At 44.4% G+C, this 26,944-nt stretch overlaps 1 protein-coding gene across 1 annotated transcript in view; it reads right to left on the reverse strand.

The window, feature by feature from the left end:
* Positions 1-26,944, reverse strand: part of ALG12 (ALG12 alpha-1,6-mannosyltransferase) — a 98,301-nt gene that overhangs the window by 41,149 nt on the left and 30,208 nt on the right. Inside the window, exons 3-5 of the mRNA XM_077468418.1 lie at positions 19,175-19,348; positions 14,547-14,741; positions 6,149-6,252 (exon numbers count right to left, since the gene is read on the reverse strand). Coding sequence (XP_077324544.1) covers positions 6,149-6,252; positions 14,547-14,741; positions 19,175-19,348 — 473 coding nt within the window. The remainder of the gene's footprint in view (positions 1-6,148; positions 6,253-14,546; positions 14,742-19,174; positions 19,349-26,944) is intronic.

The following is a 26,944-nucleotide window of genomic DNA, read 5'->3' on the forward strand; positions in this document are numbered from 1 at the left end:
GGACACTGAGTCCAATCCAGGGCAATCAGTATTACTGGAGCTCCCTCGGCCTCCACTCTGCGGAGCAGACGTGGCAGTAGTTTTAGTGGAGGAAAGTCATAGATCAGTTGGGTACTGATCCCATGGAGCCACCAGCGAGATTAACGCATCTGCCCGAGGATCTCTTTTCCTGGATACAAATCTCAGCCCCTCTCAATTGACACGGGAGGCCAGAAGATCCACGTCTGGTTTGACCCACCGCAGGCACAGTAGCCTGAACATCTCTGGGATGTAACGCCCATTCTCCTGGGCCCAGCATCTGGCGACTGAGGTAGTCCCCCTGACAGTTTTCCACTCCTGGGGTGTAAATGGTCAACAAGGCCGGTACTTGTCGCTCTGTCCACTGAAGGATGTGGGCAACCTCCCGTGCTGCAGCCAAGCTACTTGTTCCTCCTTGATGGTTGACATATACCACCGCCGTGGCCTTGTCTGACCTGATCCTGATCGGACACCCTTGTAGTCTCATCGACTATGTGGAGCGGCAAAGCTTGATCACTTGGAGTTCGAGCACATTGATCAGCAACTTGGGTTCCTCACCCGACCAGAGACCCTGGGTCAGGCTGGCATCTGTTGCGATCACAGTCCAATGCAGAGGTAGGAACAACTTCCTGGACCGAAGTGCCGTGGAACCTCAGCCACCAAAGCAGGGTGTCCCCGAGCGACTGGCTCACCTGAATTTGCCGATCCAGGGATAATGGAGATATGTCCCATTTTGGCAATATCTCCTTCTGCAAGACTCTGGTGTGAAACTGGGTGTACAGTACCGCCTCGAGGTGGGCCATCATGATGCCCAGAACTTGCATGCAGAAACGCAGCGACAACCACCTGCGGTTCAGCAATAGTTTTACTGTGGCTCTGAGAGTCTGCAGTTTTGTCTGAAGGGAGAAAACTCTTGCTTCCATGGAGTCCAGCAGTAAGCCTAGGTACTCCAAGCACTGAATCGGTATGAGCACCGACTTTTTATAGCTACAACAGCCACCCAAATTCCTGCAGGGTTTGCATGGTGATCGCCACATCCTCCTTTAATTCTGAGGCGGAAGCTGCTCTCGGAGATTTGTCCAGGTAACCTACGATTGCAATCCCGCGTTGTCTCAACAACGCCAAAATTTACCTTGGTAAAGACTTGGGGTGCTGAAGCCAAGCCAAAAAGGGGGAGCCACAAACTGGTAGTGGGCTTCTCCAACTGCAATTCGCAGAACCCTCTGATGCCTGAGGCATATGGGTATGTGCAGGTACGCATCCTGTAAGTCCAAAGACGCCAGTCCCCTTGATGGAGTGCGACTACTGAGCGAACTGATTCCATTCTGAACATCTGTACTTTAACAAAGCAATTGAGGCCATTAGGTCCAAGATTGGACGTACCCCTTTGTTTTTGGGGACTACAGATTGGAGTAGAACCCCTGGAACCTTTCCGACTTCGGAACAGGCACTATTACCCTGCGGCTTAGCAGGTTCCATACTGCCCCAAATAGGGCCTCCCAGCGAGCCGGGAGTAAGGGTATGCTGGAAGGGAAGAATCTGTTTGGTATCCAAGAGAGGAACTCTATCTTTTAGCCAGAGGAAATCAGTTTGCAGGCCCATGGGTCAGATAGCCGAGAGGCCCACCGGGCTACAAACTCCTGAAGGCGACCCCCCCGCTCGTATGACAGGCGGGGGCAAACCTTCATGCGGTTGGCTCCCCGTCGGAGATTCGAATCCCGGTCTCCCGCGTGACAGGCGGGGATACTCTCCTCTATACTAAGAAGCACTTTTGCTCGCAGGCTTGCGGTTCCAGGGATGTTTTTGTCCCTCAGAGGTCATCCTTTTGGACTGGGAGCATTTACCCTAAGTCCCGGACGAATGAACAAACCTCTTTTGAGTGGAAAATGAGGACCCTTGCCTGTGGTGTGGCTCCTTAGTCTTCCTGGCCTGTGGAAGCAAGGTACTCTGCCCACCTGTGACATTCTTAATGTCATCCGAGGCTCCAAAGAGCCTCTCACCAAGGGAGGGTAGATCAGTCAAGGCTTTTTTAGATGCTTGGTCCGCCAACCAGCATTTCAGCCAAATCAAGCGCCTCAGCATCACTGCTGAGCCCTGGATAGCAGAGGAAGCATATCCAGAGCCGCGTCCCAAATGTACTTAAGACCGTGCACTAACTGGTCTGCTAGTTCCACGCAGATGGGAGTAGCCTGCTGCTTCTTCAATTCGCAGTGCAAACATTTTGCCCATTCAGTAAGTGTCTGTGACACAAGTGCTGTGGTCAGTACTGGTCAGTACTGGTCGTATTGATGACCTCCCCAACCGTAAATAAGGAACTGGCCACTGCCTCGGATCCTGCCCATGGGGTCCTTAAACACAGGAGCCCCCTCTACCGGGATCGTGGTTACTTTATTTAACCCGGATACTGGGGGGGTCCACGACCGGAGGAGCCGACCAAGAATTAGAAGGGGTAACGCACCGCCATGTTTTTTGGGATTGAAAAGGCCACATTCCTGTATATGAACTTATCGAAATAAGTCAGATACGGAAACACCTTAGGTGTACGGGCTGGCTTACGGGACCCAAAAGGGACCACTACTGCAACAGAAGGACCTGCTGTATCCTGATCTTCAGGGTATCACGCACAGCCGTGATAAGTGCTCCAACTAGCGCTTTTCTTGCGCGGACCTGGACGGGGACTCCTCCTCATTGTCCGTTCGGTCCTGGTCAACGTTATCTGAAATTACAGAGCAGGTGCCACCAGTCTCAGCGGGGAGCGAGTCTGCATCAGAGCTCTCCCTGGAGGACAGGGGCTGCTTTCTACCACCTTGTGCCCACACCCCGCCTCCACCCTGGCAACAAACATTTTCAGGACCGCCGGCAAAGAATCCAAAGGCACTGCACTGTTTGTAGACAAGCCGGTTGCAATTGCAGGGAGTTAGGGGGAAGAAACATCAGTTTCTGAAGCCATGCAGGCCCACCCTGTCTGCCACCTTTGGGGACTTAGGACAGGTGCACAGTTCCACCCTCCTAGCTGCTGCAGATTAAGGGGCCCCCACCGCAGGACTCACCACCCTGACCTGAGTTCTGCGCCATTCAGCTACTATAGTCTGTATCCTGTGTCAGCTCCCAGGGAGCTGTAGCCCAGCGCTGAGCATAAAAACCGTGATGGGCTACAACAAAATGGCCGGCGGCTGTCCAGTATAAAGGACATGATCACAGGGAAAATGCCTGCTGAACTACAGTAAAATGGTTCCTGACCATGCTTCCCACTGAGTCACACCAAACCTGGCCAACAAACAACTGTACACAGAGGAGGACAGTGAAAAGACAGAAAATGGCGGCAGAACAGCGATATGGCAATCAGCATGTGCAGACCTCCAGACACCCAGCAGGGAGACCACAGACACCCAGGGACACAGCTACCCAAGCGCAGCCCCCCATCCAAGGTGAGAGCCCCCCCCCCCCCGGCTATAGGCACACACTGCTCAGCAGCTCATCATGCAGCATCCCCCACGGGAGGGAAAAAAGAGAGGGAGGAGAGGGACCCCTGAAATCGACCTTCCAGGGACTGCCCAGCTGCGCAACCCCACTGAGGCAGGGAGACCTGTACTTACCATTGGGACTAGCTGGGGACATTCCATCACAGACCCACCCCGAAGAGTACGGGGTGGCTGCTGGCCACGGCACACTGTGACTCAGACATCAGTAGCCCGGCCATATGTGTGCCCCGGAGCATTGAGCTCACCGGCCGCCCCTGGAGCCTGAGGGGCATGTCATGGCCAACCCATAGCGTAGCTATGGTCTGCACATGCTCGATGGCCAGGCTGCAGAGACTACAAGGATAAGGGGTATCCAGCCTGTCACCCAGCCGGCTGTTGATAGTAGATCACAGGATCCAAAATCTTGCGCAAAAGTTAAACTTCTGCAAAAAAATCCCAGGACCAATGGGCCCGCAGGGTTCTTAGGTCCATCTCCTTCACTAAGCAAAAAAAAATGTTATTGGAGGGACCGCCCCCTGGGTGGAACTCTAAAGTTCTGTTTTTTCTCATGTATAACATGTTCTGTCTAGTCCTCTCCTGAAAGTGACGTAACAACCAACCTATGGTCAAGATTAATGGAGCTGTGTCAGTCAGTGAACAAAAGAGAAATTAACATTTTTACCATGTAGGCTAGTGACATTGTCAGCTGCAGCAGGAAGCAGTTTGATGTACATTTGAAAAAATTTACTTCACATACAAGTTCTTAGATTTTCATTGAAGTGGTTCTTGGCAACATTACTACAGTCAGTTATGACAAGGTAACCCCAGGAAACATCAAAATACCATACAAATCAATCAGGCCCCCTGATATATAAGCATTTCCTCAGCAGAAGTAGGGGTCAAAGATGTCTGTATATATTGGCCTTTACAACATACAGGGACCACTGGAATGTATCCAATAAAGGCACCCTCTTCAGTTAAATTCCCACTTTGCATTGTTAAAATGCACATTTGTATTTTTTTTGTTCATTGACACTTCTGTTTTATATACTGCAAAAAAAAAAAAAAAAAAAAAAAAAAACTACATGTGCAGTTTATGAATTTCAGTTATTTTCTGTGGCCCCCAAAACACACGATGGAGGCAAAATTCATATTTTCCAGCTATCTAGCAAAAAATGTAAGTTTGATTTGTTTTTGAATCTGCTTTTGTATAAGATTCATGTATATGGATTTTAAAAGGCAATTATATCTTGTATTTTCAGAAGTGGTATAAATCCCTGAAGAAGAATTTCAAATGTGCATTTCGAAACGCGTTGGATGTCCCTACTACCCATCACCCCCTGCATCGTGCATGGATGGTATATTTGCAAGTAGTTGGGGAATACCACTTCAGGATAACAAATTGTACAACATTATGATATAATATATGTATTTTTCTATATCATGTTTAATGAGTAATAAACTTTTAATTCAATATATCGTTTTTTCCTTCTCAATTTGCCTTAAAAATCCAGATCTAAGAATATATATATATATATATATATATATATATATATATATATATATATATATATATATTGTACAGGACGCCAAGGTTGGGTCCTGGACGGGTGCTATGTAGCACCAGTATTTGGATTGTGGTCCCTTTAAGAGAGTTACTGTATACTTCAAGGGGTCACCCAGAATGGGTGAGGAATTCCGGGTATAGTCATCAGGAGAGGACTGACTCGCGGTCCTCTCTATATTAAGAGAGTTAGTTGGGACCCGGAATTTGGGGGGCTCTGAAGTGATATTCGGGTGGGAAAGAGCCTCCCTCCCTGACCACAGGGATTCAGCATACAGGGGGTTAAAGGTCTCCAGGAAAACATCTCATAAAAGACAGGAAGTAGTGAAGAGGTGGTGGTGAGGAGGAGTAGGTGATTTGCACCTGTCTGATGAGCTGTGTTGCTGTTTTGGAGGCTGCAAAAGATTTCTATAAGGACTCTCAAAACTCTCAGGCGAAGACCCGGCTACAGAACTGTATGTGTTTTCTTACATTTTTTTTTGCTTTTGTGCTGAAGATAAGCAGACTTTGGTTTATATTTTGATCTGTGTGCTGAAGAAAGCCTTGTTTTTGATTTACTTATAAATAAAAGTCTTTTGGTTTCACCTTTGAATGGTTTATTCACTTAGTCCCGCGGAGCTATTATCCCCAAAGTTTACAATATACAGGGATGATGGCAATTTACATGCCAAGCTACATGAATCTTAAACTATTCTGAGGATAGCACCACCTTGCTTAGCTATAAACTACATAATATTTTTGGGAGTGGATGAGCTGTTTGTATGACAGGTGGCAGCCTTGTAGTGGGCTCAAAGCCTGAGCAGGGCTGCTTGCTTACTCAAGTCTGTGCAGCTAAGATGGGACAACTAACACATCTGTATAACCTCTAGCTCTACTGGTAGCACTTTGGACTTTACGGCCTTGATCTAGCAGTTATTAAGGTAGTGGCCAGTCATGGGCCATATTGGAATCAATGGCTCCAGCTGCCGTGGAGTTTGTTTGAAGATTTTACACAGCGTACCTTTTGAGATTTGGGTTTTAAAAACAGCATCGCTAGGGTAGAATGCTAGTCCAATTTGTACTTTCAGCTAGCTGGTCAATACATTAAAAAAAAAAAAAAGGATACTCCCCAATTTGCACTTTTATTCAAAAACGTGTTGTACCACAAAACGTCTCCCTCTGGCCAAAGAACACGTTTCCAGAATATGGAATCTATAGCAGTAGTTAAACCTAAAAAAGGACAGAAAACAAATGCAAGACCTGTAAATGAAATCCGAATTTTAGGTGGATAATAAAACATAATTTGACTCAACACTAAAAAGGACAGCAGCCTTAATCAGTCAGAGCTTTAATATACTGCACAATGCTGTCAGACAGGTCACATGCTTGAAAGAATGGGAAGCACAGAGGTCAGCATTTGCGGTTGTCTTTCACTGTCCAATCAGTCGGCTGGGCTGGCAAGCAACACCGCTATTCCTTAAAATGGAATAAAGAGGAAATGTGATCCTGGTCATGAAACATGGCTAGGGTATGTAAATTATAAAGTGGCAGAGTAGAATACATATTTTTTTTTTTTTTTTTTAACAGTTCACATTTCAGCTACTGTATGTTTTCACAGTAAGCCCTGTGACTGGAGTTCACCTATAACTGTATGGTATAACTAAAGGCATTTTTTTTTAGTTTTGGACAGAGGGGAGAGGGATTAGAACTCCTCCCAGATTTTAATCAATATCAGAGTCCTTGTTAGGGAGATTGACCATCCCAATTTGTCATGCTTATCATTATCATCAAAAGTAAAAAAAATCCCAAAATTTAGGTTGTCCCCAAAACATGCCGTGTACACACGATCGGACCATCTGGCGGACTTAGTCCGGCGGACAAAGCGCCGGACTTTGTAGCGGAGGTCTGCCGGACTTTCTGAAAAAGCGGACCTGCCCCCACACGAGCGGACTTTTCCGGTGGACAATCCACCGAACTATGGTGGGAGTCTGCCGGACTTTTGAAATGAACAGACTTGTCCACACAGAGAAAAGTCCGTTCATTATGAACGTGGCTCCAGGTAGACGGAACTAGCAATCGCCATCGGCGAGATTGACCCCTCGCTGGCCCCGTCACCTGGTATGGACTTAAAGGGGAAGCCCTACGCCGAAGAAATAGGGGCAGCATAGGGGGACCCCCCAGAATCCATAGCAGACTCTTATCCGAGCGTGCAGCCCGGACGGTCAGGAAAGGGGGTGGGGATGAGCCGTACCAGGCAGCGTGTCCTCAACATGGGGGGGTGCTTTGGGGAAGGGGGCCCCCCACCCCAAAGCACCTTGTCCCCATGTTGAGGACAAGGGCCTCTTTCCGACAACCCTGGCCGTTGGTTGTCGGGGGTCTGTGGGCGGGGGGCTTATCGGAATCCGGGAGCCCCCAGATACCGGCCCCCCACCCTATGTGAATAAGCATTGGGGTACCATATACCCCTACCCATTCACCTGCTGAAAAAAAGTGTAAAGAAAAAAACACAACACGTTTTTAAAATAATTTATTGGACAGCTCCGGTAGTCTTCCATCTTGGGAGGTCTTCTCACTGGACTCCTCTGCTATCTTCTGCTAGCTCTTTTACTAGCGGAGGAGAACGGCTTTCTTCTTCGTCGTTGCCGTCCGGTGGTCTTCTTACGACTTCGGGGGTCTTGTCCCCCTCTTCAGGGGTCTTCATGCCGGGCCTCTTATGCCTTCTTATAGCTGTTTTACTAGTGGTGGCCCGGTCTTCTGTCGCTGCCTTCTCTTCTTCTGACTTTGCAGGTATTGTCCCCCTCTTCGGTTATTCTTCCTGGGCCTCCACTTTCTTCTTCCAGCTCTTTTACTACCGGTGGCCCGGTTTTCTGTCACCACCGCCTTATTCTCTTCTTCTTCCTTGAGATGTTGACTCGACTCTCTCTCTGGCCGCAATGAGAGGGACGCGTTGCGCAGCGACTTATATAGGGACAAGGGGCGGGGTCACCGGGTGATATCACATGGTGACCCCGCCCCTTATGATGTCACAGTCTCGGAGGATGCCGGAAGAGCTTCCCCTTTAAGTTCATACCAGGAGACGGGGCCAGCGAGGTGTCAATCTTGCGATGGAGGCGGCGACATTGACCTCCTTTGCTAGTCCCGTCTACCTGGAGCCACGTTCATAATGAACAGACTTTTCTCCGTTTGGGCAAGTCCGTTCATTTCAAAAGTCTGGCGGACTAGCACACAGACGAGTGGACAATTTTGAGTCAAAACTTCTAGGTCTACCGGACTTTTGGAAAGAAAAAGCCTGCCGGAGCCCACACACGGGCAGATTAGTCTGATCGTGTGTACGCGGCATAATAGAGGGAAAGTCTTCCAATTCGGGCACTAGTTCTGGTAACCACCAAGGACTTCCTCAATTTGAAGGGATTTTCTCTCACTTCCTGTCTTGGCTATGGGACAGGAAGTGAAGTTTAATCTTGGACACGCATGGCAAAAAAGCCTGGCAGGGGGGTATAATCCTCCCTTAGAATAAAAAAAAAAGTATTTCTCTTAATCCAGCGCTGATGGGTGATGGTTACAAACCACTTGAGGCATATATCAAAGAAGTCACAAATATGTCTATGCAAAAAGAATTATTGTAAAATCAAAGTATTGCAAGAATGTAAAGGGTTAAAACATGGCTGACAGACAATCAACATTAAGCATCATACTTGATATTGAACTTCAATCTCACTCAAACCCTCGGCAGGCTGACTTGGACATATCAAGGCCAGTGCTGGGGCAACTAAAATGTGTATAGGTGCCAGATGTCCCCATGTTGAGGACAAGGGCCTCCATGGGCACCCACCCAATGAAAGCTGTAGCACTGGTAACGCGTTTTGGGCATGGCCCTTTATCAAATCATGATTTGATGAAGGGCCACGCCCAAAAAGAGTTACCAGTATTACAGCCTGCTACAGCTTTCTATCCTGTCTACAACTGCATCTTTGTTCCATCCCAAGCCTTGTTGTGGTGAGTCGGTTCAATATCGCTCTGTGTTGGTGACATCACATCCAGAGTGCCACCGACAACACCAGCTGCATCCTCCGGCGGTTTGGAGTCCAATGTCTGGTCTATTGGGAGCCTCTCCACATCACTGACCCTTACCGGTTCCACCAGCGTCTGTCATCTCTTCCATGGGCGGATGCCCATGTGACATCTGGCACCTATACACCTTTTGGTTGCCCTATGCACGGGCCTTGGTATGCCCAAGTCGGCCTTTTGACGGAAAGTGCAGTCATGTGTACATGGCATTAGACAGATTTCTACACTCATGAAACCCTATACTATAGGTTATGTGTTACCATTCGCACAACATACCTAAAAATAATAATAAAAAAAACAAAAAAGATATAATTTCTTACCTTTCTAGTCATATCTTTGGAACAGCAATATTTATTGGGCTTCATACAATAAAACACTCTTAGCCTTGAGATTTTTAACCATTTGTTAGGACAGAGTGCACAGCTAGCTTACAAACTGATAATTCTCCATCCTTACTTAACATTACATAGAAGGGGAATAAGCAAGTAAAAATGTAAGCAGAGCTTTTTTTTTTTTATATATTTTTAAAGTTATTCTATGTAAATGGGAACATGTAATAAATAGAACATATACTGTATGTTATCCTAATTTGGCTGAAAAAGTGGAAATACACTTTAAAATTATATAAAATCTGATTTATAACTCTTCAGTATTTATTCTTAAAGAAATGAAACAAAAATTAGGCCAAATTATACACATACTCAGGTAAAGCATTTTCCCATATACCCTAAAAAAGGGAATATAGAAAGCTGGGGATATTTAGTGTGGCAAAAATTTAAACAAAAAATATGTAGTATATAAAAACACACATTTTATTTATACATTAAAATTAGGATTTTTTCTACAGCTAACATGTAAAATCCTTTTCTTGGAGTACATCACGGGACACAGACAAGTCATTACTATATGGGTTGTACGCCACCTACTGGTGAATGGACACTGGTAAATCAATCAAGCAAGAAGTCCTCCCCTATATAACCCCTCCTACACAGGAAGTACCTCAGTTTTGTAGCAAGCAATAAACTTCACAGACAAGAGGGGAGGGATCTCCGTGTCCCGCGATGTACTCCAAGAAAAAGATTTTACAGGTAAGGTGTAGAAAAATCCTAAAATCTTGTACATCAAGGGACACAGAACAGTCATTACTATATGGGACATCCCCAAGCAATGCCCCTGAGGAGAGGGAGACACCATTGCAGAAACTGCCACTATAGTCTCCTCAATGTTCTTGACATCCTCCTGATAAAAACCCTGTAAATGTATAAACTTAAAAACCAAAATAGTCTTGCACACCTGGACCACCGACGCCTGATGGGGGATGGCTCAAGATACTTTCACATACCTGGTAGAGAATCTCTCCCAGAAAAAAAAATTGAATTTTGCTCATTAAAATCATGGGCATCATTGATAAACTGGCAGATCCACTGCTAAACATTCGACCTGGATGGTGCCTATCCTTCCTGGGCTCTTCTGGCTGCACAACTCAGGATTTCTGACCTGTGACAACTCAAGTAGACCCTAAATGTCTGAACCATCTCAAGAGTAGGTAGCGATCTTTCTCCTGCTGACTGTGGATTAGAAGAAAAATAAAAAAGCAAGACACTGTCCTGATTCAAGTAAAAATTTGAAACCACTCTAGTCCAAGTCCTGTTATCGAGGTTCCCTGAAACCAGCTTCCAGGGCTCAACAGAGTGGAGATACAGGTCTCAAGACCATTAGGTCCCACTGGACTAGGAGTGTTCAAGGAGCAACCCCCGCAAGACTCGCTATGTAATCGTACCAAGCCCCTCCTGGGCTAATTCGGCTAACACTATTATCAGTGTTATCAGCTCCCGGATTCTACGCAAAAGATGTTGGAAAAGTCGAAACAGAGAGAAAGCATAAAATAAGGGAGAACTGGTCCTTAAGGTGTTACCAGTGTATCTTGCCCCTATTGCCGGTGGGACTTTCATCCCAGAAACAACCTGTTCCCACTTGTTGTGGAACTTGGAATCTAGTAGATTCACCTGCAGAGTTCCCCCTGCCATTATACTATACCTGGAGTATGTACTAGTGATAGAGACAGCACTTGTTGTACACCTTCCTGAGCCGTATGACTCCTAAAGGTTGATATATAACTGGCTTATCCCAACATCCAGAGCAAGGCGTACTGGCCAACAATCCAAGATATCGATGGGCAATGCTTTCTCCTGTGGAGACCAAGTCCACTGAACTATAGCTGCCTTTACCACTTGCCTACTGGGCACTTAAACACCCCTCCTGCGGCACATGAAAATATGCGTCATTGTAGATTATGAACCCAGAAATCTACCTCCCGCAGAGATCAACACTAAATAGACAGAACCTGAAACAAAAAGGATGTCCAGTGGCTTAAGATCTAAGCTAGACCTTATGTCAAGGCAATAAGCATATATGTATGTATCCCAAAGCAAATAAGCATGTATGTATGTATGTAGTCCTAGGCAACTAAGCCCATATGTATACATTTTACTGTAAATAAGCACATATGTATACAGTTTAAACTAAGTATATATGTATGCTGTATAAATGAAAACCTGCCCACGTGTGTTTAAGAAATATGTATTTATGGAGGCATGCGTTTATGGAAGCATGTAGGTTTACGCAAATATGCGTTTAGGCGAAACACAAAAGCGTGTGTCCATGCAAACATGAACTTACGCAATACGTGCCCATGGAGACATGCATCTATGGACTAAGCAAGCATGCGTTTATGAAACATGTTTATGCAACATATATTACGCAAAACACATATCTATGCAAACGTGTCTATGCACCATGTGTTTATGTACGTATATCTATGTTACGTATATCTATGTAACATGCATATTCTTATAAAAACCTGCATCCATGCAGACACACCGTCGCGACCAGCCTTGGGGGGCTACTTGTTGGGCACGGGGGTCGTGGGGTGGGGCCCTCTACGAACATGTGCCTATGCAGGCTGTGTTCTATGCAAGTAAGCAAGCATGTATACTATGCTGCCCATGCTCAACCGCATCTGGGCCCATACTAGTTATAGTCAGGATTAGCTAAGCACACAGGCATTCAATGCAGCCTCTATGCTGCTTCAACAGCCTAAGGCCTCTTCCATTCCTGTGCGACCCATCCTGCGACTTGTGACTGCAAGGTAGCCTGACAAGTCGTACCCCATGATTTCCAATGAGTACCCTTCACATCCATGCGTCTTTAAGTTGCAGAAACCTCAAAGCAGGCCCTGAACTACTCTGACCTTGACACACCTTGAGGTCTATAGACTTTCAAATCCCATCAGTGTGAAAAGGGAGCCCAAAACTAAGCTCCTGCAAGCACCGATGCCCATGTTCTTCCAAATGTGCTTATGTCACATGTATGTATGCAACATCTATGCAAAACATGTGCTTATTCAAGCATTCGTTTAGGAAAAAAGCGTGCAAGCATGTATACTATGCAGCACTTGGCCCCATACTAGTTTTTACTAGTTTAGCACCTGTTCAACTGCACCAGGCCCCATACTATTTTTTGTGCCAAATACACAGTATTCTGGAGTCCCCACACTTTAAAGTGTACTGCTAAAAGGTGTGTTAACTTTCAGTTGTACAGGGATTAAGCAGTAAAAAAGCAGTATATAAACATGACTTGTCTGGCCACACATTTCCCCCATAGTAATTACTCACACTTCACTAGTATCCATGGGCTGGTGTTATGTCTCCAGAGGCCCCATCTAGTATTCCCAGGACCACATGGCTTTCTTAACCTGGCCACCCTTCCACTTCCTGCCTATATAAAAAAAAAAAAACAGGCCATACTGAGCGACCTGTGCCCTATAGTGTCTGGAGGAGAAACAGCAGCCCACACAACTAAGTATTAGACAACATGATTAAAACGGCACACTGCCCCCCAGTGGCCACTGGGAAAACAGACAGTCAGATCTCTCTTAAAAAAAAAAAAAAAAAAAAAAAGGGAGAGAGAAACTGCAAAAATGCAAACTTAACATTCCCGCTGCAGGACTCTGAACAGAACGGGAGTCCAATCTTCATCCATCACGGCGAGCTTTGTCATAAAAGACCTTCAGACACTGGGTCCCCCTTAATCTGGGGTCCAATCCCCTGGACCTGTATAGCACCCTGCAGGAAAGCACCTTGGTCATAATAAACACTGCACAGGGTTCCATTACGCAGGGTCCAGCTCCATAAAGCTGCATTACAGGAAAAACCTTGAGGAATCTTCTTCCTTTCCAATGAGGCTCGGGTACCATCCATTTTGGCTGATAGCATTTTCGAATGGATCCGATTGAAGTCCACGATTCTTAATGGAACCGTCCAGACCACCAAGTATGCTCTAAGAGCACGTCACTTCAGTGACCATCCACTAACAGACACTGGCAAAAAAAAGGTAGGTACTTCCTGTGTAGGAAGGGTTATATTATAGGGGAAGACTTCTTGTTTGATTTACCAGTGTCCATTCCCCAGTAGGTGGCATATAACCCATATAGTAATGACTGCGCTGTGTCCCGTGATGTACGATAAATAAAATGGTAATTTCCCCATGTATAAAAACAAATATCCACAGCTACAATCAACAATATCCAATATATACAATACAAGCCATATGTATATATCTCAATGGATCAATGCGTTAAGCCCTAGAAAATGGGCTTCTTCAGGATCCATTTGATTATTCACTCCTATGAGCAAGCAGCCCTTCAAACAAAATGTTAGTAGATGTAATCATCAGTTCAACTGAATATGGATGCCACCAACCTATATAGTCCAATAAGGGAAAAAACATGCGATCGCTAGCTGGAAAGATAAGTATTGCCAAAAGGGAGATGCTTGCTGCTTGGCCAAACAAGTGCGAAACAATACACTGCACATGCACTTATCCTGCCAGCTGGAAATCGCGTGTTTTGCCTTAGTGGACTATACATGTTGGTGGCATCCTTATCCAGTTGAACTGATCTGGCAGACTTAACTGCAATGGTTACATCTACTAACATTGTGTTGCTGAGTCTTCTTGGATATAATGCAAAGGTTATTATCATTTTATGGCTGATATGAAGGCTTTTTTGGATGGTATCTTTTTATAAATTTGTATGCATTACATCTGTATTTCCTTTGCTGCATTGCTCGTAGCAGTGAATAATCAAGTGGATTCTGAAGAAGCCCCTTATCTTAGGCAAAATGGGAAATATCTACATATAAATTATGTTGGCTATATTGGATATTTGTTTTTATGCATGGGGAAATTACAATTTTTAATATCTAAATAAATGTGTGTTTTTATATATTACATGGTTTTTGGTTTCATTTTTCGCACACTATATATCCCCAGCTTCCCATAGTCCCTTTTCTAGGGTATATGAGAAAATGCTTTACTTGTTACTACAGGGGATATTGTCTTTTTTTTTTTTATGACAAGGTCTCCCTAGTTACTATATTATTTATAAACATACTCACTTAAGCAGACAATTCCAGCTGGGACTGCATAGGAGAGGGCTGAAAAAATCGAAATGCTTCTCTTCATTAGAGATATTAGCAGCAGGAGTCCCATTAATATACATAGTTCAGATCTGAACACAATGATCGCTAATGCTGAAAGCCAAATAAATGGACCAGACTTCTGCTTCATCCAGTATTTGATAGCCAGCAAGACTAAATGTAAAGGAAACAAAAATAACAAGAAAAGTAGTAAATGTGTACTCCATTACTGGTATTTGCAAAGATTTGCTTTAAGGTGGCCACGCATGTATGGATAAGACCATTCAGACGATCATTCAGTGCGACTAAACTGACTGAATTGAACAAAATTGCAATACAAAGACCATCTGTTTCCCCATGATTCAGAGGTTCTGGAATGAAATATATGAGATATATGGGAGACATGACAGGGTGCAATGTACAACCGGATATATTGGTCTCTGTCTTGTCTATGATTTCAGGATCAATGAAAAGCATAAAGAAAGGAATAGTGAAACATTTTATAGCAGCAGCAAGAACCGTTATAGCAAGAAAATGGGAAAAAGGAAACAACTCCCTCAATAGATAAATGGATAATAGAGATGGATGAGATGCGTTTTCTGGAGGAAAGAATGTCAAATGAAATAGGTCAGAAGGGACAAATAATGACTGATTGGAAAAATAGGGGAGAATATAAAATAACATTATTATTAGCAATGATCTAAGTAGATGACTACGAGAAAGATTGAGGTGAAAGGAGAAGGAGATAGGATGGAGGGGAGGGCAATTATTATTTTTGTGTGTGAATGGGGGGGATGTGAATGAGTATGAATGGGTGAGATAGTAAAAGGGTTACAGAATTAATAAGAGAATAATAATGGAGTTGAGATATTAATGGCCAAAGACTGATAACTGATAAGTAAAAGAAAAGGTAACCTGACAATATTGTGAAGAAGAAAACAAATCTGTAAATGTTGGAGGAGTAAAAATTAAAAAAAATGTTTTGTTAAATAAAGATTGTTTAAAAAAACAAAAACAAAGACCATCTGTTTGATTGACTTAGTGAGCTTTTGAACAAATTCCATCTTGCCAAGTAAATTGTAACAAAAAAATGTCAGTCGCTTCTGACTAAACAAATAAATCTCTAGATGTGTGCCAGAGAACCAATTTTAATTGAAATCAATAAAATTATTTTTTTGTTAGGATCATCTATTACAAATCACAATTTTGATATGCCATTAGGCATGGTACCTATAATTCTGATAATTTCATCAACATGTTAAAAAGCTTAGCCTCCTACAAAAAAAAAAAAAAAATTTCTAAAGCTCAACAGAAAAGTTAGGCTTTTTAGGCCTTGGTGACCTGAAAGCATCTGGTGATGTATGCTACTTTTTAAAGCTTAACTCCCCATAACTTTAAAATAGTTAATTTGGACCAAATAGTGTTCATTCATAAAATACAAAGCTTCTAGTGAATGGCTGAGCAGCACTCAGCCCGACTTGATTTTGTTCCGAGAGCGGGATGGGAAGTCCAGTCCCACTGCTGGAAAACAGAGCTGTATACTGTAGCGAGCTAAGGCTACAGTGTAAGGCTTCATTCAGATAGGTATTGACAACCATTTTGTGTGCAGACCATGTCTTAAATATGCCACATTCCCCCTCACCCTCAGAGCAGAGGCAGCCTACAAGAGGTGGATGCAGATGCATGTTAAAACCTGACACGCAAGCAGGAGTGTGTGCACAGATCCGAACACACACTGCCTGCGCTCGGATCAGTGCACCCACGTCTGCAAATGTGTCAAAAATTTTGAAATTCAGCACTATAGGCTGCCTGCATGCAGCTTGGGTGGATGCAGGTGCAATAATAAACAAGAACGGGTGTCAAGGCCCATATGAATGAAGCTTTGTTGAAGAAAAGAGAGAGAGTGAACTATTTAAAGTTTATGAAAACATGGAGTTATGTTTTATCAAATTTCATATGTTTCAGATTGTGTATCATAAGGGAAAGAAAAGGATTCCGATTTGTCTGAGAAAATATAAAACCCCACTTAACCACAGTCCCAGAAGGATCTGCCCCCTTAATGACCAGGCCATTTTTTGCGATATGGCACTGCAACGCTTCAACTGACAATTGCGCAGTCATGCGACCCTCTACCTAAACAAAATCTACTCCTTTTTTCCCCACAAATAGAGCTTTCTTTTGGTGGTATTTGATCACCTCCGCAGTTTTTATTTTTTGCGCTATAAAACAAAAAAAAAACTATATTTGTTACTTTTTGCTATAATAAATATCCCCAACAATTTAAAAAAAAAATAACATTTTATTCATCAGTTTAGGCCAGGGGTAGGCAACCTCAGCCCTCCAGCTGTTTTGAAACATTGCAAGACCCTAACAATCACAGGCATGACTCCTAGAGGCAGAGCCATGATGGGATTTGTAGTTTCACCACACCACTGGCCTAAACCAGGGGGGCCATGGTTGCCTACCCCTGGTTTAGGCCAATATGTATTCCTCTACATATTTTTGGTAAAAAAAAAAAAAAAAATTCACAATAAAACGTATATTGGTTTGTGCAAAAGTTATAGCATCTACAAAATAGTGGATAGATTTATGGCATTTTTATTTATTTTAACTAGTAATGGCGGCTGTGACAGACCGAGTCGGGGCAGAGGCTTTTGGAGGGGACTGAATGCCAGTCCCTTGCAGACCGATTATGGGCCCTGGATTTTAAGGGAACAATACTGTTTGCGAGGTGAATGGAAAATCCAGTCTGATCTGTACTAATCGGACTCAATCTTGTATATATTGTATATTGTCTCATGCTGTTGTGTACTTTTTGCTGTGATCATTTGGGGTGGGGCTCTATTCCAATGTTCTATTGTCTCTGCCTGCTCTGGATATTATGGGATGTTTGTCTCTATGGAGGGGGGGGATTCCTCCAGCAGTCCCCCTGCTAAGACTGTTTACTGATAAGAAGTGTGACCTGTGTGTTCATTGTCATTGGACAGTTTAACCCACCCTGTTTTCCAAGGGTGGGGGGGGATCGTTTTGAAGTGGGATCTGTGTAACATGTGCTTGAATAAAGATTCATTCCTGCTTGACCCTCAACACAGAGCCTCGTCTCATCTTGGGGGAAAATTATTGGTATGGGTTTCTTGTTTGGCTGATTGGAGTGTTTGGTAGCTGCCTTGGTGTTCAGGAAGGGAATGTCCTAAACGACTTTAACCCCTTTCATACTCGGGGTGTCGTTACAGTGGCAATCTAGAATTTTTAGCAGAACTGTGACAGCGGACATATTGGATACTTTTGACAATTTTTTGGAACCAGTGACATTCATACAACGATCAGAGCTTAACCACTTAAGGACCGCCTGCACATGCACAGATCCAATCTGAATACCAATTACTAGACCAAAAAGGGTGTAGACATAATCACACACATACCATTTAAAAATTCCACATAGAAGTCCAATTGTTAACAAAAAGTACTACCAAACATTCTACCTTAACTCTCAGAAAGGAAGAGGAGTGGAAAAAAAAAAAAGAAATGGGGTTTGAATAATAAATTATTCAAATTGCAGAGCAGGTCCTACCAGGGGAAACAGGGTTCTAGCAAGGGCCTTCAGCCACTTGACATGGGGTCCTTAAATGACAGGTTGATCCTCTGCAGGAATGATAGATTGTATTTGTTAAGACAGGATACTGCCAAATCTACATACATGGCAGCCCACTTTTTAACAAAGTCCCCCTCAAGCTGGTATAAGGCTGGTAGCTGCTTGGGAGATACAAGGAGCCTGACAGAATTTTTTTAGTCTCCATAAAGGAAGACTGCAAAGCGAGGAGCTTCATCTGTCAGAGATCCGAGACATCCAACATCAGGCAGAGTCTCAGTTGCTGAAGGCTCAGAGGCTGCCAATTCTGCAGGCAGATCTGATAGTAATTCTGCAAAGGGTGCAGGGTGCTTATGGCCTCTGCTGTCAGCAATCAGCAATGCTATTTGGCCCGTGCAATTAAATCTTCTCTGGATAAAGCAATGGAAGTAGTCACATCCAGAAGAGCCAAAACTCAGAAGATTACATTATTGATTTATGACCCATTGGCCAGATGCATACAAGCCCGAAACAGCTGTGTGAAGTTTGGGATACATTTTTTTACATTATTAGGCTGTATTTTCACTATACACCTGCAGTGCTTGGCAAAAAGCTGGCCAATTGGGCATAAAGCATTGATTTGTATAGGTCCACCCACTTTCTTAAAATGAGGAATAATTCCCTTTTTTTTATGGATATTTGATGGTATGAGGCATGTGAATACATTTTGTTGTAAGGCTTTACTGTGTTTTTACTTGACTTAAAAAGGCACATCCTCACAGACCTACTACAAAACTTCCAGAAACACAATTTTGGATTGAATTTAACAGGTCACAAAGGATTAATGTGCTTTACACTGACAACACTTTTGAGAATGCTATTAACAAAATTTTAAAAGGCATATTCCCAATGTTTACATGTACTGCAGTCAGACTACAGCCTTAAATTAGCAAAATTGGCAGATTCTTACAGTTAGCGAATAAAATATAGCAGGTTTGTAGCTAATGAATATGCCAAATGCAAATTAACAAATACTCACCAATGGGAAGTGCAAATGTATTAGGAAGGGTTCGAGTACAGTAGAACATCAAATGAAATTGAGATGTTGTTATAAGGCAGAACAACGTAGAGACGGTGGATCCAAACTGCTTCCATATCTCTTTCTGTAACTGCCATAGTGCAAAAATGACAGTCAAACCTAAAGATCCTCGAACTAGTAGAATAAAAAGAAAACATGTTTTGACATTGTAAAACATTATTAGTATTTTTGCAGCGTGTAGTTAGATATTCTCTTAATGCAGAATCAAGTGAACTTTAGAATAATTTGTGTCGCCAAGTCTACAGTTACATGGGCGATTCTCATCTCAGAGAAATAAAGACTTGTTAACACTCATGACATTAGCAGTACAGTTATTTTCAATTTGCTGCCAAAGGAATGACTGCCAAAAAGTGGTTAAATCTCTTAGCTGCAGAGAGATTTAATCACCCGTATATCCCTAGCCACATTTAATGCAACATGCTAAAAAACGTGTTTAGCAAATTATGCAACACCAAAACAACAAGAAAGTCTCCAACATGTTTATGCATATAATAGACCAGGGATGTCCCATTAGCGGACCTCCAGCTGTTACAGAACTGCAAGTCCCATCATGCCTCTGCCTCTGGGTGTCATGCCTGTGGCTGTCAGTCTTGCTATGCCTCATGGGACTTGTAGTTCTGCAACAGCTGGAGGTCCGCTAATTGCACATCCCTGTAATAGACAATGCATGCATTTAACTGCCATCTAATCCTTAAAGCCAGCCTAAAGTAAACTTGTGGCTTTAAACTGTAAGCTAAACCATGTGTCGTGCTATAGGCACCAATAGCTGGCAAAACATACATTTAGTATAACAGCTAAGCCTCTTAAGCTACATCAGGAACCCCTTCATAAGAAAATACAGTTTTTGCATGCAGCCCCGCTTATCACCATGCCCATGTAGCAAAACTTTCCCAAACTATCAGGTTACCCAAGTACTGTATTGTGGGATGGATATGGAGTGCTCCTAACGTGTATTATTTATTTTTTGTCCCATGCCTGAAAGGGGTCTATCCTCATTAAGGAGGATAGAGGGGCATAAAGCAACCTTGTCTGCAAGAAGTATGAGGAATGGCTAATTATAGGAGAGGGCTGCCAACTCAGACAGACATCTGACTGAGGCAACAGCAACCAACGCTACTTTTCAGGAAAGGTCCTCTAAGGGAATATCCCTGAAGGGTTTAAAGTGTGGTTTCGGCAGGGCAGAGAAAACAAAGTTAACCACTTTCAGACCGGACCATTTTGCTGGTAAATGACCAGAGGTCTTTTTACACTTTGGCACTGCGCTGCTTTAACTGGTAATTGCGCGGTCATGCAATGTTGTACCCAAACAAAATTTGCGTCCTTTTCTTCCCACAAATAGAGCTTTCTTTTGATGGTATTTGATTGCCTCTGCGATTTTTATTTTTTGCGATATAAACGTAAAAAGACCGCAAATTTTGAAAAAAAATGATATTTTCTACTTTTTGTTATTAGAAAAATCCAATAAACTCAATTTTAGTCATACATTTAGGCCAAAATGTATTCAGCCACATGTCTTTGGTAAAAAAAAAGTCAATAATTGTATATTTATTGGTTTGCGCAAAAGTTGTCACATCTACAAACTAAGGTACGTTTTCTGGAATTTACGCAGCTTTTAGTTTACGACTGCCTATCTCATTTCTTGAGGTGCTAAAATGGCAGGGCAGTACAAAACCCCCCCAAATGACCCCATTTTGGAAAGTAGACCCCCTAAGGAAATTGATAAGTGGCATGTTGAGCCCATTGAATATTTTATTTTTTTGCCTCAAGCGATTGAATAATGACAAAAAAATATATATTTTTTTTTTTTTACACAAAGTTGTCACTAAATGATATATTGCTCACACATGCTATGGGCGTATGTGAAATGACACCCCAAAATAAATTCTGCTGCTTCTCCTGAGTATGGGGATACCACATATGTGGGACTTTTTGGGAGCCTAGCCACGTACGGGGCCCCGAAAACCAAGCACCGCCTTCAGGCTTTCTAAGGGCGTAAATTTTTGAGTTCACTTCTCACTACCTATTACAGTTTTGAAGGCCATAAAATGCCAAGATGGCACAAAACCCCCACAAATGACCCCATTTTAGAAAGTAGACACCCCAAGCTATTTGCTGAGAGGCATGTTGAGTTCATGGAATATTTTATATTTTGCCACAAGTTGCGGGAAAATTACAAACTTTTTTTTTTTTTTTTTCACAAAGTTGTCACTAAATGATATATTGCTCACGCATGCCATGGGCATATGTGAAATGACACCCCAAAATAAATTCTGCTGCTTCTCCTGAGTATGGGGATACCACATATGTGGGACTTTTTGGGAGCCTAGCCGCGTACGGGGCCCCGAAAACCAAGCACCGCCTTCAGGCTTTCTAAGGGCGTTACAGTTTTGAAGGCCATAAAATGCCAAGATGGCACAAACCCCCCCCCAAATGACCCCATTTTGGAAAGTAGACACCCCTAAATTTAGGGGTACACTAGTGAGACTAGGTAATAAATGGCGGGTGCCCTGAAACTATAAAAAAATAACTAACCAACCAGCGTCACCTGTAACAGTTATATGGTGATCACTGGTGAAAGGGTTAACTAGGGGGCAATTAGGGGGCTTTATGCGGTAGTATATGGGGGTCCCTGGCGCTATAAAAAGCTGCAGCGAACCTAAATACCTACCTGCCTAACTAGCGTCACCTGTGACACTAATACAGCGATCAGAAAAACGATCGCTTATTAGGCTGGGTTCACACTGGAGCGATGCGGGAACGCCACGAATGCGCGGCGGGTTCCCGCATCGCATGCCTCCCGGCGGCAGTTCACACTGCCCTATGCGAACTGCTGGGAGTGTCAGTGAAATGTTACTGACACCCCCAGATCAGTTCGCATATCGCAGTGCGATCTGCAAACTCGGATCGCATGGTGTGAACACCCATGCGATCCGATTCTGCTGCGGGCCAAAAAAAGGGTCCCGTGCGAATTTGCGGCGGGTGCGGCGAATGGCTGAACTCGAATCGCACAGAGATCGGATGTGATTTGCACTGCAGTGCGGTGCGAATCACATCCGTTCTCATAAACCGCTGCAATGTGAACCCAGCCTTAGTGACACTGGCGACGGGGGGTGATCACGGGGTTAAACCTTTATTGGGGGGGTTAGGGGGGTACCTTAGAACTAAAGGGGGCTAACCCTAACTGCCCTAACAGTTATTAGTCACAAATGACACCCGCCGGGTGATCAGGGGGTTAAACCTTTATTAGGTAATAAATGGCGGGTGCCCTGAAACTATAAAAAAATAACTAACCAACCAGCGTCACCTGTAACAGTTATATGGTGATCACTGGTGAAAGGGTTAACTAGGGGGCAATCAGGGGGCTTTATGCGGTAGTATATGGGGGTCCCTGGCGCTATAAAAAGCTGCGGCGAACCTAAATACCTACCTGCCTAACTAGCGTCACCTGTGACACTAATACGGCGATCAGAAAAATGATCGCTTATTAGGCTGGGTTCACACTGGAGCGATGCGGAAACGCCGCGAATCCGCGGCGGGTTCCCGCATCGCATGCCTCCCGGCGGCAGTTCACACTGCCCTATGCGAACTGCTGGGAGTGTCAGTGAAATGTTACTGACACCCCCAGATCAGTTCGCATATCGCAGTGCGATCTGCAAACTCGGATCGCATGGTGTGAACACCCATGCGATCCGATTCTGCTGCGGGCCAAAAAAAGGGTCCCGTGCGAATTTGCGGCGGGTGCGGCGGGTGTGGCGGGTGCGGCGAATGGCTGAACTCGAATCGCACAGAGATCGGATGTGATTTGCACTGCAGTGCGGTGCGAATCACATTCGTTCTCATAAACCGCTGCAATGTGAACCCAGCCTTAGTGACACTGGCGACGGGGGGTGATCACGGGGTTAAACCTTTATTGGGGGGGTTAGGGGGGTACATTAGAACTAAAGGGGGCTAACTCTAACTGCCCTAACAGTTATTACAGTCACAAATGACACCAATGCAAAAAAAAAAAAAAAAAAAATGACATTGGTGTCACTGTGACTGGGGGGCAGGGGTAATTGGGGGGGTGATCGGGGGGTAAAGGGGGGGTGTGAGTGTGCCTGGCATGTTCTACTGTGTGTGTGAGTGTTGGTGCAACTTACTGATCCGCTCTCCTCCGTGTCGGAACGAAAAATACCGACACGGAGGAGAGAATACATCACTTCCTCTCCTGTGTTTACATTACAGGAGAGGAAGTGATGTCACCGGGGATTTCTATTCGTCGGGAGCGATCGCGAGGGGGTGGCCATGAATGAATGGCCGTCCCCTCGTCCGGGATCGCTCCCGAACGAATACCGACCGCCGCAGGCACCGGGCGGGGGCCCGATCGGGCCCCCGACCCGCGGGAGGCAAGGGACGTACATGTATGTCCTTATGCCTGCCCGTGCCATTGTACCGACGTACATCGGCGTGCGGCGGTCGGCAACTGGTTAAGATTCCAAGAAAGCAAAAAGGTGCTGCAATGGGGGCTTAATGCTAGACTTACACCCCCTTCCTGCCCAGGCCATTTTTCAGCTTTCAGCGGTGTCACACTTTGAATGACAATTTCACGGTCATGCTACACTGTACCCAAACACATTTTTTATCATTTTCTTCAAACAAATAGAGCTTTCATTTGGTGGTATTTAATCACTGCTGGGTTTATTTTTTACAAAAAAAAAAAGATTAAAAAAAAAATATATTTTTTTTTTTACTTTTCGGTCAGTAAATTTTGTAACCAAGTAATTTTTCGCCTTCACTGTGCACTGATGAGGCATCACTGATAGGCTGAACTGGTGGGCACTGATGAGGTGGTACTGATGAGGAGGCAATAATATGCTGTACTTCTAGGAACTGATATGTGGCACAGATGGGCACTGATAGGCGGCACGGATAGGCGGTACTGATGTGTGGCACTGATGGGCAGCAATGATGGGCATCACTGATAGGAATCGCTAATGGGCACTGATTGGTGGCACTTGTGAGCACTGATAGTTGGCATTGTTGGGCAATGTTGGATAGATTGATGATCAGTGCCCTGATTACATTCCTACATGTCCCCCTGTGAGGAGATGCTGCTGATCAGCGCTCCTCTCCTCACACTCTGTCAGTGTGAGGCGAGGAGAGCCGATTACAGGCACTTCCTTGTTTACATGTGACCGGTTGCGATTGGACATAGCTGATCACATGGTTAAAGACCCGCGGACACAGCTCTTTACAGAGATCGGGGTTGTGCCGTGTCCTAGCAACACGGCGTGGCTGAAATCGCTGCGCAAGAACGGCCGTTCTCGTACACTGTCATACGAGAGTGTCCCAGAACGAGAGCTGCACTGCCCCGCCATCATTTGACAGTGGGTGGGCAGCAAGCAGTTAAAGAAAACATTTTACAAGGGTAAGGGACACAAGATGTCTTTGAAATAAAATGGACAAGGATGAGACCTGAGCAGACAAGGCAGAATTGACACTGGATGGAAGACATAGATCTGAAGTCTGAACTAAGACCAGGGAGTTATCAAGGCATCGGAGGCCAGCATTAGACAACTTGTGGGCTGAGCTACAAACAGAGGTAGTTTGCCGTTTAAGCTGGAGGTTAAGATGTCTACATCTGGAGTCCCCCATTTCTGATACATCAGATTGAAAATTGCCTGATATGTGGACTGTAGAGATTGGTGGACAGCAAGTTTCCATCTATGAGATTTATCTTTCAAGGCTGTCATTCTGGACTCCTGGTTCCCCCTTGGTGTTTTATGTAAGCCACAACCATGGCATTGTCACAACTGCACCGCGATTGATTGGGTGTCATTAAAGAAGGGAGGTCCAATGTTTTAGATATGGTTGCCACCTCATTTCTTTAAACATGAACACATACGAATTACACGGGTTCTGAGGCTAATTTAATGTAGATAATGCACCAAGTGAGTTTAATTACCACCTTAATCGGCCACAGAACCTGTGTAATATGTGTTCGGGTTTAAAGGGATGAGATGGTAACCCTAGTTGCAGAGCCATTCAAACTGCTCTGAGCGCCTAGATGTTGTTGGAGAGCTTCCACAGGCAGGGCCACCATCAGGGGGGTACAGCCAATACAACTATAAGGGGCCCCTGGGGGTTGCCCGAGCCAGAAGAAGGCAGGACGGGTGAAGGGGAGCCAAGTTGTACACTACAGAAACAATCTTGCAGCTTCTTCTGCTCTCTGTGTCATTGAGCTAAAACATCAAACTCTTTGCTGCTACCTCTGGCTACTATGTGCACGTGCACCTCTCGTGTGACCTGCCTGTACTGTGCTCCTCTGTGTCAGCAACATGTCAGCTTTGTGGAAACGAGCTGGGACTAGGTAGGAAGATTTACTTTAAAAGCAGGGGCTGTGAAGGAAAGGGAGGGAGCTGTTTGTGTACAGGGAGGGGCCAGAGGCTTGTGTGTTACAGACGTGTGTGTGTGTGCGGCTGACACACACACTGTATATATATATATATATACACACACACACACATACAAACACACAGGTGGGGGGCTGACATATTCAGGTGTGAGGGGAGGCTGACATATATACAGGTGTGGGGGTGGCATATATACAGGTGTGAGGAGGGGGGCTGGCATATATACAGGTGTGGGGCTCAGATATATACGGTTGTGAGGGGGGCTGATTATAATATATATATATATATATATATATATATAGATATAGAGGGGTGTGAGTGGGGCTGGCATATATATAGGTGTGAGTGGGCTGACACATATACAGGTCTGGGGGTGGGTGGGGCTGACATATATACAGGATTGAGGGTGGGGACTGACATATATACAACATTGAGGGGGGGCTGAGTGGCCAGTGTGTGGATTTGGTGAGATAGCCTATGGGCAAGCCATGGGAAATGTTGGTGGTCAGGGGGGCCCAGGCCTAAGGCTGTGTAAGGGGTCCAAAAATGTCTGATGTCTGCCTTGTCCACAGGTGAACATGTTTCCTGGACCATGAGGGACTGGAAAACTCCTCCCCTGCCTAAAAGACTGGGGTCTTGATATAGTTTTCCATAGGGTTGGGTTTGAAATCTACCAAGACATGGGGGGTTATTTACCAAAGGCAAATCCACTTTGCACTGCAAGTGCACTTGAAAGTGCAGTCACTCTAAATCTAAGGGGTAGATCTGAAATGAGTGGAAGCTCTGCTGATTTTATTATCCAATCATGTACAAGCTAAAAATTACGTTTTTATTTTTCTTGCATGTCCCCCTTGGATCTACAGTGACTTTACTTCCAAGTGCACTTTCACGTGCACTTGCAGTGCAAAGTGGATTTTCCTTTAGCAAATGACCCCCCATGGAGTTCCTTGCTTGGTTGGACAGGAGCATGCTTTTCCAGGTCAACAGGATGGGCAACTGGTACAGTCTTGAAGGAGGCTACCATGAGGCCTAGAATTCTCATGGAGAATTCAATTTTCAGACGTCTGTTTGATCTCAATTATGGAGCGTGGCCTCAGAGAAAGAATTTTCTTTTCTGTAAGAAAAACCTTGCGCCTTGGATTCTTCATTTTTATATTTTTAGATTTACCATGGGTAGTTTTGGCTGCAAAAGTGTTAAACTGATTACCATTCCATTTTCAGTTTACGTCTTTGGAATGCCAGGAGTTTTTTTTTTTTTGCCATCTATAAAATAATTTAAACCTATCTTGTGGAGGTATAGGCACAACTACTTTCTGGA

This window comes from Lithobates pipiens, unplaced genomic scaffold (assembly GCF_037356315.1).
Source record: "Lithobates pipiens isolate NorthernLeopardFrog02 unplaced genomic scaffold, aLitPip1_a1.2 Scaffold_8, whole genome shotgun sequence".
NCBI classification, from domain to species: domain Eukaryota; kingdom Metazoa; phylum Chordata; class Amphibia; order Anura; family Ranidae; genus Lithobates; species Lithobates pipiens.